General features: G+C 40.2%; 1 protein-coding gene and 1 pseudogene across 1 annotated transcript in view; one reads left to right on the top strand and one right to left on the bottom strand.

The window, feature by feature from the left end:
- The window catches only part of XKR4 (XK related 4), a 228,285-nt gene that overhangs the window by 75,415 nt on the left and 138,631 nt on the right, over positions 1-14,239 (bottom strand). The window contains exon 2 of the mRNA XM_069854133.1: positions 5,139-5,338. Within this exon, the coding sequence (XP_069710234.1) occupies positions 5,139-5,338 (200 nt within the window). The remainder of the gene's footprint in view (positions 1-5,138; positions 5,339-14,239) is intronic.
- LOC138718476 (small ribosomal subunit protein mS31 pseudogene) overlaps positions 12,792-14,239 on the top strand; it is a 62,950-nt pseudogene continuing 61,502 nt past the window's right edge.

Here is a 14,239-nt window from a genome sequence, read left to right as displayed (position 1 = left end):
TTCAGCTCAGGCAGGAACAGCAATCTGTTTGGAGGAGAAGAACTAGAGAGTGATGCTTGGTGGCACTGCGAACATTCGTATGCTGGCTGCAGTGTCAGCATATGAACAGTGTAAGAGCTTCATATATTGCTGGTAGAAAATGGGAAAATGGTTGGCCAGGGAGATTTTGTGGAAATGCAGTTTCAGCAGAATCCAGCAGCATTATGGGAGAGTGGTGACTTCAACGGAACTTGATAAATTTATAAATTGTTCTGAACTTCTGATTTTGCTTCTGCACAACTGTCAGTCTATATTAAGAACTGCAGTGTGATATGATATAAACTTTGATAAGACTTTGATTAAACTTTGATAGGGACTTTGATTTATAGGACTGTATGAAGAAGCCAGAACAAACTCCCCCAAGGGCTGATAAAGAAAAAAATGTCAAATGCTGACTAGCCAGCATAATATGCAGTAAACAGGAATGAGGAGCTAATCTATAATTTAAACAATGTGTTAATTAATACAGCATAAATAATGAAATCCATGGTAAATCCAGGGAGAAATCTTGTCTATCTGCTCATCTAGGAGCAGCTAGAACACTATGCCCTAGAGTAAGCTGACAGTAACTGTATGCTAACGGATAGGAGTCTTTTTCCAATCAGATGATCAGTAAGATGTTTTACTTGCTGATTTTTACTAATTTTAAGATGGGAAGTCTTTCTACAACCAAATGGCATTAGGGGAAAACCAAAGGAAGTAAAAGGAGAGTGCCAAGGGATGACTGCCACTCTGCAGATGCAATTTCAAAACAAGGTGCCACAGAAAGGGACAGCCTTGACCTTCCCTACCCACCCTGATGCCATGTGCCCCCTTCCACCCCAGGGCTTGCGCTACCAGTTGCGTGATACCCCTGCTCCAGAGACTCCAACTGGATCCTACCAAGACTCAAGGAAGTTACCAATGGGGCAAAATAACAGTGTCCAAGGGACCCAGCATGCAGCCATGTGAATGTCAGTGACGTGATAGGAACGTGTAGCTTGGGTTAGCTGCTGGCAGGACTTTCCATGATACAATCAAATATTTTCAGGGGCAGCCTGCAGGTAGGATGGCTTCAACCAAGGGTGGAATAACACCTCTGAGCCAATTTGCCAGCCCAGGTATGTCTACCACTTTGTTAATCCCAAGAGCTGTTAAGCCAGCAAAGCAAATGTAGGGAGATATGGCCATTATGCCAGATGCCCAGACATGCAACCAAGGAAGAGTCTTGTAGCTTTTAGACTGATCTTACTGTGTCAGCAAATCTGCCTAATTCTTAGTCTATTATAGCAAAGACTGCGAAACTACTGCTTATTTACTAAATGGCTTGAAGGGTGCAAGCATTTTGATTTTTAACACTTTCAACTCCGGCACTTTGGTTCCCTGTGACTCGTAGACAGATCCAGAGAAGGATCTTTTTGCCCAGCCATGGAGCAGAACTGTGGTGAAGGGCCCAGGTCCACAGTTTCAGGCAGCTGGTGTATGTAGGCTGGCACTGGGATCAGTAAGCCCATCCTGTCCCCTAGTCTGTTGCTGTTAGACTGTTTATGGTAGCTGAACTAGCTCACCTGCAGACAGTTCAGACACTTCTGTTTACAAAAATGCCCTTATGCAAAGATAGATGCAAAATGAGCATCAGTTGATTCAGTGGACTTTCTGCCATTGCTCCCTACCATGCAGAGCTGTCCTATTCCTGATACAGTTCCTACCTAGAATAGGACTGATGAAACTATTGACTCCCACCATGATGCTGGTTAGTATGTGACTTTTCTAGAGTAACTAAGAGAGAGAAGAAAAAGCACACAAACAAAAGCAAAGCAATTTGGAGGTGCAGCTGGCTCAGCAGAGAAGTTGCTGTAGGAGTGCTGTGCTGAAAGCACATGAAGAAAAAGGAAGTGAAACAGATTCCCATGAGAAAAAGACTGAAGAATTGCTTATTTTCAAGGCACATCTGTCTTCTAGAGAGTAGATATTTCTTCAGACTCAGATGAGTCACTGGAGTAGAAAAGGTGGAGGTAATAGGGAGATAAGCACAGCTCCAGATTAGTCCAGCATCATCCTGAAGTTGTTTGTCTTCATGAGGAATTAGCACTTAGAAATCATCAGCTTACTCCATAAGCAATTTTATTCTTTCTGCTGAGAGGGTGTTGGGTGCTGGTTGTAGGGAGAATACGAAAGATCATTGCCTCTAATTGTGCCAGATCTGATGAAATCTTAAAGAAGAATGATATTTTTAGCTAACAATTTAGATACTGTACTATCAAGACTTAGATTTCTCTGGGTGCCAATGCAGAAGAGAGGTGCCACTCCATAATGACTGTTTATGGCTTCCTGCATACGCAATATTCTGCTGCAGTAGTCATGGTCCAGTGTTACTCAATACTTGCTAGAAATTTATGTTGCAGTGTTTTAAGTTATGCTTTGGGAGTCCAAGCAAGTGCTAAAGGATCCTTGTGATGTATCTTCTGGTCTTTTGTAGTGGCCCTCACTGCAGTGTATGGAAGACCGAGAGGGAAGATTTTGCATACATTGCACAATATATTTCTTATCTTCCTAAGGACTTATGTACATGCCTGTATGTATTTCTTACCTTGATTAGCAGAGCTTAAGGACTGAAATAAGAAATAATCCACACCTAGCCAACACCTATTACAAAATGGGGAATCTTCAGTCAAACTGACAGCATTCTCCTGTTGGGAATGATGCTGTTTCAGTGCATTTGGAATGGAAAATACACAATTTCAGAAATAAAATATTTAACAGTTTTTCTTGTGGCCATTAATGGCTTGGTATTAGAAATACCCTGCTTATAGACCAAGACATTTCCAGTATCATTCATTTCCCATGCCAAATTTGTGGTTTGTGATGGAAGTATACTTTTAAGAACACGGACCAGTGATAGCACTTAACAATTGTCATAATAAATTTGTCCTGCAAGACAGAGAACTAAAGGAACAATAATAAGAACCAAATTGCACTCTCTAAACAAAGGAAATCAATCAAACACAGTGTTTATTGATCCATTTTAGGAATCTCTGTAACAGGCTTAGTAAGTGGACAGCTAGCTGAAGCATATACCTTATTGTTAGGCCTTTTAAAACACCAAGTTGTAGCATGGTATCACTGAGAGAAATTATACTCTCCTTATGCAGCCTCACAGCAAATCTACCATCCTATAGTGCAATGCATTATCTTTAACAGTTCTTTAAAAAAGGAGAGAGAACAGAAAAAGGATTTTCACAGCTGGCAGCATACTAAAACATACTAGCTTTCATTAAGAGAATATAATGGTACTACCGTTTAAGAAAATGCTACAATCTTGTTTAATTTTCTTAGCTTTTTTTTAAATGGAGCCTTTTCTCCTTGGAAGATAGAAGAAAATGGAAGAAGAGAGGATAAGTAAATATTTTCAGCCTTCTCAGCTGAAATCTATAATTATAGTTTTATTCCTTTCTAGTTTCTAATACGTAGATTTCACAGAGGTGATTATAGGCTTCAGGAACCATTTTTTGCCTTTTACATTGAAACATTTCAGGTTATATTCTAATTAACAACTGCTTGCACAGTACATCACAGACTTAGTGCCTACTTATCAGCTACATTTCTCATAGACGGATCTGTTATTGCACTAAAATGAGGGCAAGAAACCTTCTGTATTAATAGTTTATGAAGATAGCTAAATTACAGCTGACCATACAGTGTTCTAGCTATGTTCTTTTCATAAACATCTCTCTGGACTATTTTTTTCTGAGGGAACAAAGCTTCTTGAAATTATAATGCCTGATATTATGTGAATGATAAAAAGTTTGGATCAGTTGGTGTGGGGCAGCATAATTTTGAGAAATAGCTGTAGGAAGTGCTGAGGCAACCTTCCTTGTACAGAGTACCAGATAATTAAAATAGAAATGTTTGCTTTCTTTTTGCCTTAAGGTGACAGAGTTTTAGATATAAAGAAGCAAATCCAAAAAACACAGGAAGCTGGAGAGCTGTTATATGACATCAGTTCAAATGGGAGGTAAATGAAAAACCTCTGATTTATCCACAACAAACTGCCCAAAATCAAGGTCTTCACACAGTTACCCACTTTGTTTCCAGTCTTTTTTCACCTGATCAGTCTCACTGCATGTTACTCATAATATAAGCTAACTAGACTCAGAGCTTCTTGGAGCAAAGCACTGCTACAGTTTTATCTTGTACAGTGTCAAGCACATGAGTCGTTTCTTAAAACAAATGGCAAAAATGCTGCATTTCCTTCCTCCCTCTATCCCTCTGCTCCTCCTCCTCTCCTCCTTTCACTCCTCACCACCTCATGATGTTTATGCCACCTTCTGGATCTTCAGTTCTTATTCACCTCATTCCCTTGCTAATAATTTCTGCCCAGTTGCAGCCATAAGGTAAAACAATGGCGCAATACAAAAGGAAAGTTCTCAGGTTGCCAAAAGTAGTATCAAAAAAGCAGTAGAAGAAGAGATATTCTCGTATCTGTATTGCTGACTGACAAAACTCTCTGGCAGGTATTTGCCATTTTAAAGAAATAATCATGACTGCTGAAAGCATCAACCATAGAAAGAAACCCAGAGCTTGAGGGAATGAGTATCGTTGTAATGCTCAGGAGCTAACTTGTACTGTTTCAAATAAACATGGCTGAGAACTGATGGACATGTATTCCACAGACACTGGCATTTTCTTCAGAGAATAGCTGTTCTCTGCTGTGCCATTTTTTGTTTTGCATAATACCATATGAACCTCGTTACTGCAGTTTGGAGGGGTTTGAACATTCATGGAAAGATGCATAGGGAGAAGAGCAATAGTTTGATTGACGTAATTTTCACATTGGCCCAGTGGATAATCAGAAGAGCTCTTCTATGTCTTGTAGAAAGAAAAATATTATAAATCCTCTCTGCAACCCAGGGCCAATAAGAAAGGCTAAAAAAGCTGCAAGAACACAGGCTTTCTTTACAGAGTCATTGTTAACAGCTTAACAGCAGCTAGCAGGCAAGATCTGCTCTTATGCCAGGAGTACAGGGCACACAGCAGTTTGAAAGAAGGATAAATATATATGAATAGAAATTACATCTTCCTAAAACGAGAAAAACCAAATACATTAAATGAACCCCTACCTTGGAGAGCCTGGAGTGTGCGAGTCTGTACAACAATACAGAGCTGCAGGACCAGCTGTGGTGCACTTTCCAGAAACGTGGCTAGCAAATGCAGCATACTCACATCTGCATACTCATACACCATTTTCCAATAAAACCGCCATCTGTCATTCTCTCCACTCTGTCGACTCCGGATACCCAAGTATATTGTGTGGAAATACCTAGAAATAAAAGAGAGAGGTTATCAAAATGCAGAATGATATTTTACAGGTAACAATTCTGCTCGAATATAACCAATGTTTTTTCAATGTACCTAAAAATAACGAGCATTTACTTAAAAGAATTATCGTATTGCAATTTATAATGGTTGATATGATAAGTAAACTAAACTGACTTGCATTACTTCTTGTTAAATAGTCTTCCTTTCAAGAAATTAGTTTTCTGAAGTGAAATATAAGGGAGATGTGTTGATTACACATCCTCCCTCAGAAAGATTTATAAGTATTATTTTTCAAATAATGAGTGGCAAAAAAAGCTGACTCTGCAATGGTTTCTACTCAGAACCTGCAAAGAACTGAACTCCTTCCTGCGTGGCTCTATGTGGACTTGGAAGACCACCTGCAGTACAAGCCTGGGATGGTCTTAGCCTGAGGCCCTGCTGCAGCTAAGCTCATTGTCCTGCTTTTCCACCTGTTTAATGCACTGAATGTCATATTTCAGATACTGTCAAGTATATAGTGCATTTTCTCATAGTTGGATTATTTTAGGAGGAAAGAAGATGTAGCTGTGAGTTCCTATTTTAGAAGGAGCAGAGTTCTAGCTGTGGGTTCCCTTGGTGATTGAAAGTGATTCACTAGAATAGCTTCTGAGCAGCAGCAGCAGTAAGAAGAAGCAGGATCCAGGAGCCCAACAGGCTACTGCTGCTGGCAGCATTAACCAGCAGATGAGAGAAGTAATGGTGAGACAGCTCTGGTGGACTGTGCAAGCAGGGGCAAAAGCACCTGGTGACAAACCAATTAAATGAATTTCAGTTGGTGCAGGAGTGATAAGTGGTTCTAGGAAGCAAGAGGTGTTTTCTGATGGCCAAACCACCCATCCACTGTGATGCTTTTTGTGACCCTTTCAGAGCTTACTGCAGTCTTCCATGAGATGCCTGTGTGACAGCACAGTGACAAGTCTGGGTGGCCTTTGGTCTGCTGTTATTTTGGTCAGCTATCAGTTATTTCTTGCAAGAGATACTAGTCTCTCCCCCCACTCTCCCTTAAGTTTTAGTTCAAAACAAATTGAGGCTGGCTGAAAAAACAATCTCACTTCATGCAAAATTGTGAAGATGAAAACATTGTCTTGCATTTGTGTCTCTTGTTTTCTGACAGCCCTATTGGGCTACTAACTGTTGTGGATGTCTGTGTCTCTTTCTCAAAGTTGCTTTTACATCTTCATCCTCAAACCTTTTCCTTATGATCTTTTTAATTAGTTTTCAGCTCACTTTTTTTTAAAAGTGAGATCATATTTTTTTACTGAGAATAATTTTAGTAAATATTAACCATTTCCAATGTGAATAGTTTTCATTTATTAAGATAACAATTAATTATTCTCTTCCTTTTCATAAGTTCTTGGCTTAAAACCCTTTTCATAACTGGTGGAGCATGGTGGATTATGGAATGTCTTTTCACAGAGGCTGCATGCAACCTTTCATCCCTTTTCTTTTCAGTTGTAATTCTGGAGGTATCTTCTGCTGATGATACTTTTGGCCTCTGACTGGTGAACAGACCAAGAACCAGCTGCCCCTTTGAAGAACAACCACTGTGATCGTACCAAAAATGAGCCCTTATACCCAATGCACATGCCACCACAAAGCAACAGCTTTTCTCAGGAATCTGCATCAAACAAAGCCAGGACGTAATACAGGGAAAAAGCTGAGAGGCCAGATCTGAGCCTGCAGCATTTCTCTTGACAATGCACATCATAACAATATAAAAGGAAAACACATTAAATTCATATTTAAATTAAAATCACACTAGGTGGCTTTGAATTCTATAAAAATCCCATGTGGGAGTGAAGCAGCAACTACTCAGAGACTGAAACCACAGAGGTGCAGTAAACAAGACACCAACCTTGCTTCTCATGGAAAATACTGAGCAGGTCTAGATGGTTAGAGTATGATGGGATAACAGGGACTCTATGGTGTCCTCGGGGTTGGGTAAAGTGAAATGGCCTGCTGCCCAGATCTGAAAGAAGCCACTGAGCTGGAAAGACATCTTTTGCTGTGCAGTTCTGCTAATGGAGTTTATTGGACCCTCAGGTTCTCAGTCACAATCAGTTTAATTGTTCCTAGGCCTCTCATTAGTATCCTGCAGCACAACAGGGACAGGTAAGACTAGGATTTCTTTCTGCAGTTTGGTTTTTGGGTGAGGTTTGTTTGGCCTGCCTCACATGTCCTGTCAAGGGGCACGTCTGGCAATATTGCACACAGAGAGGCAGACAGTGTCTTCAGCATTCTTCTTTTGAGGTATCACTAGCTCTTGCTATAAATACCCAAAGTAGCTTTGGCTGCTGGAGGTTGTGCCAGGAGGCTTTAGCTCTGCCAGTGGAACCATCTGCAACTTCAGTTCTACAGCATTTGTGCAAAAACTGCTCTTCCTATTACGAAAATGACATGCTGCGCCAGGCAACGTACCCTAGGGTTCTTTACCTGCTCTGCAGAGTGGTTGTGCATAGCAAATCTGTTGTGATTAATGAACCCTTACGGAAATATTTCCTCTCCCATTGCACTTTATTGTGAAATACTGGCAGTGAGTTATTGGTGACTGGGGAATCATTGTTCTTTGTCTACTTAGCTCACTGCAATTTAGACACAAGAAGCAGAGGAGGAAGATACTTTCTCATTTTACATACCAGGGACCAAATTTCAGCCTAGGGTGGTATTTTTTTCTGTCCTATCAATTTTGACCAAATTAATTGCGGGCTGAAATGAGCATTTACACACATAGTTACTGCCACTGATTTATAGGCACAATCAGGTGATTAGACAGCTAAACATTCTCATTTGCATCCACAATTAATTGCACCAGCAACTGATGTTAGGTGTGCAAATTAGCAGTTATTAAAATAAAAAGATGGTCTCATAAAATGCTTCATATATCAAAGACATTTTTTTTCTATAGTGAAATAAATAAAGAATGGGAGAAAGTAATTTTCTTGTTCTAGTTTCCAAATATAGATTAACACTGCAGTAATGACACATTCCATTTTATATATATGCATTATGTAATTGCACCTTAGACACCCTCACTGGAGTCCTATCATCAGTAAATGCTATACAGACACAGCCAGAGGTAGCTCCTGTCTTGAAGATTTTCTATATTTTAGTCTTCTGGTATAATTTTGGTAGTGGAAATTCACATTTTTCTGTGAGCCTACATTGTGGCTCTTACATGTTTATTCCAGAAAGACACAGGAAGAAGAACAGCTCCGTATCATCTTAAGTTCAACACAGGGTGAACTGATGCCAATGAGCCCAAAAGAGCAGATGGAAATGTTATTATTTTGGTTGTGATTGCATCTAGAAGCCTCAACTACAGTCTTGTGCAGGTGCTGTACAAACACACAAAACCTGCTTATCCATTTCCCCAAAAAGCATTTAACTGACATGAAAAGAAGCCACAACAAGTGAAGAAGTGAGAGTCAGAGCATCAGAGGAAGAAGACAAAAAAGGAGGAATGGCAAATATGGTAACAATATTGCCATCCAGTAAAGTAACTACCTTATCTAGTAAATGGAGACAGTCCATTAAAATTTCTGATTTCATTAGAAAAGTAAAAAAAACAAATAAAAAACTCCACCTGCTCCCAGAAATCCAGAATTTCATAGCTCTTATGTTTGTGGATAAAAGCTTAGATGTAACTGAGTTTCCTAAAGATCTTACAGTTAGAAGACTATAAATTGTATTATACTCTTTAAAAATTATATCAAATCTTATTATTCCTTTTTTTTTGGATGCCAGACTACTGCTTGGGTTGTTGATACTTATATAAACAAGCTTACTATTCAAAATGAAGATAATGGAGTAGGAAGCAACTCTTCCTATATTGCTGATAATCAGATGACAACATACATAATCTGTTGTAATTTAATTCTTAATGTCTTTTTTTAGCCTATGGAGGAAATGGAGAATGCTTCAGCATTTAATTGTTTTAATTTATTTCAGTATATCACATATACAGTATACAGAACAGTGATAAAACATAACCCTGAAGGATATAAATCCGAGGCAAGAGCACAAATAACATTCTTTTTTCATTATATTAATAAGGGAAGGCAAACTGAAAAGTAGGTTAGTCTTTGTGCTGCCCATAAGAAAAGTTCAAGATGCAAGACAAATAGAAGGAAAAAATTACCCATATTTGCAGTTGTGGAAAAAAAGTGTTTCTGTTCTAGGGAAAAAGACATTCATTCTGATCAGACAGTGGGTCCAAAATTGAGAGTCCTCATTTTGCTTCAGGTTTATTTACCAGTCATAAGGAGGGTCAGAATAGACTGAGATACCTACATTCAAAATACTTCTGCTGATACTTAAATGACATGATTAAAGCCTGGCCAATATTGCATTTAATTGAGATGTGGTAGTGTAATTATATGATAATGCCAAATATTTATAGGAGTGGTTTTCAATTTTGAAGTGCTTTACAAACATTAATTGATTAACTGGGATGAATGTAAATGAACTCACAGGGTTCTTTCCCCAGGAACTGGCAGCTGACCAGCCTAATACCTTCCTTCAGGAGCAAGGTATAGCTTTTACTGAGCAAACTCAAACCCAGGTGAGATTTCATAAGCTTATGATAGGGTGAGCTGCTCTTTTCTTGCACACAGAGTAATGTCGCTCCTTTCTTCCTTGTTGTTAGGGATGCAATATTGCGTCCTGAATTTGTGGATAAAAAGTCTTCTCCCCAGCTCTCGCTCCAGTACAAAGTCGGCATTGAGGCCCCCAAAATGCTTTGTAAACAGAAGGCAATTCCTCAGAGTCAGATATTCTGAAAGAGAGAGTTGAGATGCCACTATCACCTGGGCTAAAGGTTTCCAACCTGACTACAGTTCATCTACTCTTTTATTACATAAAAGGTCTTCAGTGAATATCCTGGTATCACTGAAACTGAAGATCCTTTCCTCAGTAATTTAACAGAGCTTGGGTTTTTACCCAATCTGCTTTATAGTAGCTGGATGTCATTTATGCCCATTACTTCTCCCTACAAAATTATTTCAGAAGCTGCTCCTTTGTGCTTCACAGACATTATTCTTTTTAGTACAGAGAGCTGAGGTTTATACTAAGTGGGACCAAGAAAATGAATCCTGGTTGCTGGTGGATGTGTTGTTCCCATGCATGTAGGACTGAACTATTCTTGCTGCACATATTTTGGCTCAATCAATGTCATCCAGACTTCCAAGCTCCCCTAGGCTTTCCATCCCAAAGTCTGTCTTTGCCCTTACTGCCTTTCTTCCAGCCCCGTAATTTATTGCAAATCTGTAGCTACAAATTAAGATGTTGGAGGTTAGGAATAGTTTTGTTCAGTTGCTTTTCAAGTATGTGCACACGCAAGCACAGAGACATATGCAAGTCCAGTCTGACTATGGCTGTGAGCATTTCTTGCTACAGATTTTCACCTTAATGAAACCATCCATCTGATGATAATATGCACAGCTCTAGAAAAAAGTCTCCCATTTAGAAGTGTCAAGGACTACATTGCTACCATGTGCTCAGTCTAAAAGTCTTTAGGATGATACATATGAATGAGAGAACATTTGCATTCTTTGGAAAAATGAAAATGTTCTGATTTCATGCCTCATATAGCCCATATTTATTATAATTGCCTAAGTCAGTAGAGGACATTTGCTTATGTTACATAAGCTTCTGAAACATTTGCTAAAAGATCAAAAGTCATTAATAGCTAGTTGTAACAGTTCTAGGCATTTATTTGGATGTCTAATTTGCCCCTGTATCAAACAGTATATTAAACAATTTAGCCATACCCTAAACAGTTGTTTTTTCTGTGTTTGAGGTGTGGAGAACAAAAAACAGTACTGCAGAGCTGAAAAACAGTACAATAAACAGCAATTCAGATAAGTGTTATTTTCTTCTGTTGCCTAGTTACCAGAGAAAACTTAATTGTATTTGTATCTCAACAGTATTTGCTGTGTTAAATAACAACAGATTGTTCTATTTTGCTTCTTATGTGCCTTTTTATTAGGTGTGCCTGAATATTTTAAAAACATAAAGTTTCTTTAGCAAGACACTTACTTCCTTATCAGTACATACTAACGCTTATTCTTTTTGTTCAGAAGAAAGGGACAAATCCCTTCAGTTTTAATTCCTTTTTCTAGGAAGGAACAAGAAGCCAATTTTTCATTTTCCAATCATATTATTTTTTGATGGGAACATTAAGATTTAATGTGAAAAAGGAAACTGAAATGCAGTGCGTAGCACAGCAGTGACCGAAGCTTGTCCAACCAAGCACGTTTCTGGCAATTTACCAGCAGTCAGAAGCCTGGGCTTAATTTAGTTTAAATTATGAGTGCAGCATCCTCATCTGTGTCACTGAGATGAGATGCATGTGAGGACAGATCTCTCTAGGGAATATTTAATCATAAGAGATGTTAAAAGACACTTCCAGAATATACTTCCATTACAAAGATAAAAAAACCCCAAACAACTCAACTTCTTGTATTTAATTTTTCCTTGCAGGATTTAAGATATCAGAGAAATCTGCCCTTTACTTTAATAAAAAGCAAGGTGTTTTATGATCATAAACAAAATTATTACTTTTTTTTTCATTATGACCTACAAAGCATTTCCCAGCATCTTCCTCGACTGGGTGATCTGTCCCAAATGGCCACGAGTCATGTTACAGCAGCATTTTATGGTCATCTATATTTTTATGGCCATCTCAATTTAGATACTATGTGAATTCCCCAAATGAAACTAGACATCCCCAGCACTTTCCTTTCATTCTAGACATGGTCAAACTTGGGACCTCCAGCACGTGAACCACTGGTGTAGGGAGACAGTAGGACCAAGTAGGACTGGGTACAAGTTTAAATAGGAGCAGGCAAGATGGTCTAAAGAAATCCCTGGTGCCCCCTTCTCCTCTAGGAGCCCCCTGCACCTGTGGGGCATGGCTGCTCAGGCTACCATCAGATTCAACTCTGCATGAGGCAAAGGCACCCTCCAGGAAGCAAATCTCCTTGACTGGAAGAGAGATGCAGCCACTGAATTGCATGAATTCTGGGGTGCTCATGGCCAGCACCCCTCTAGCTTTACAGCATTCTACTGTCCCTTCCTCTTCTCTGCAACCTGCAGATTCAGATGAGAGCAACAGCAAACTGCCTGCCTATGCACATCAAGGTGATACCCCCACACTTTACCCACCACATGCTGCCACATGGAACAGAAATGCCCCTACAAGTTTGCCATTTAGTTTAATCATTTCCTTGTTTCTGTTTTCAAAACTCAGGCATTTCCAATATGTACTTGCTTCCCAGCACTCCCTGTCAGTCTGGCGGCTCTGTGGCATGTTGACTGGCCTGTGATTCCCCGTGCTACCAGGCTGTCTCTGCTATGTCTGTGGTGCTCATCTTTGTGTCAGCTTTGCCCTCTATAGTGCTGGGGCCCAGGGGCGAATGGAGCTCGGCGGCCACGAACCCATCGGGCAGGCAGCTGATGGTGTCACTGCCAGTGACAGGGATGGCTTAACCTTGTCATGGGGTGTGATACAGCCATTGGCCACAGCTCCTCAAGATGCTGCTGCGATACTTCTCAGGAGTAAACATCAGTGCATTTTTTGCACTGTCACCTATGAGCTAGAATTAAAAGGAGAATGAAGAAGGGAAATGAAAAAAAAATATATTCAGAACATGTTGCAGCTGTGCATAGCTTTGTATCTTAGAGTTTCTTCACCAGACATTGCCATTGCAGCTACATGACAGCTGCCTTTCCTATTTCAGCTGGGGACAAGGGCATTTACACATATTCAGCAGCACAACTAAAAAAATCTACTGTGCTTTCATTTTCCTTTATGGCACCACACACCTGCATACTCTTTAACCACAGCCGCTGCTTCATCAAAAGCTGATGAAATTGCTTTGGGCTTTGGGCCCTTGGTTTCCACCTGTGGGGAACGCTGAAGTTTCTTACGTATCACTGAAGCTGTAGCCCTGGAAGTGATACCTGTGTGAGATCAGACCCCCAGGGGCGAGCAGCTTCCTGAGAGAGCAGAGATCTGCCCTGTGTTGTGTCCTCTGAGAAGCCGAGAGCTTTCTTGTCATGTTGCAAAGGTCCATACGGGCTTCATGAAGCAACAGCACTCAACTGAAACTGTTAGATAAACATGGCTTTATGGAAAAATGCCAGGGCACTCCGAAGAACTAAGTTAAAATCCTGATTCACAGTCTGCTGTTTGAATCTCTCCTTTTGTTTTTTCTTCCTGCAGCCTTACAGCCTTTCGAGGGTGCCCAAGTAGACACCTGTTTCTGTCCTCTGAGCAAGAGCTGAGATCCCAGCCACTAGTGGTTTATACAGAATATCTTCCTCCTCTTCTCCCTTACTCTCTCCATGTCATATTTTCATTTGGTTCTAAGCCTATCTGCCTGTTAGTCATCCCAAAGCACACTGGGAACTGAATCCTGGTTTGCCTCTGTGTCTCAGTCTCGAAATATCAAGAAGAATTGGGGAGCATAAGAGCACAGAATCCCCCAGGGACCTTCAGGCATTCCCTGAAAAGGCAATTAGTTATGGCCAAGGATCTGTACCATGCAGTTGTCACAGGAATATAATCATTATCATAGGCATCCTTACTTCACCAGCTCCTGACAGAATTATGATGACAGTCCTTGGAAATGGTCCCAAGAACCCGCCTTGTGAGACTAGTGAGGAAGATGCATCTTTCTCCCAACCACCTATTTGCACTTGAAGGCAGGACCACTTGTAGAGTTAAGAAATGGACACAGCTGGAGAACAGTGCCTCTGGCTTCTTCACAGCTTAGGGTACCAGGTGTACTTCCCAGAACTCTGGAGAAGCAGCTGGGCAGCATCCCATCACCACATAAGTGTAAGACCAGGATAAGTCATC

Source organism: Phaenicophaeus curvirostris, chromosome 3, assembly GCF_032191515.1.
Source record: "Phaenicophaeus curvirostris isolate KB17595 chromosome 3, BPBGC_Pcur_1.0, whole genome shotgun sequence".
In the NCBI taxonomy this organism is placed as follows: Eukaryota; Metazoa; Chordata; class Aves; order Cuculiformes; family Cuculidae; genus Phaenicophaeus; species Phaenicophaeus curvirostris.
This window is presented reverse-complemented; position numbering and strand designations above follow the sequence as displayed.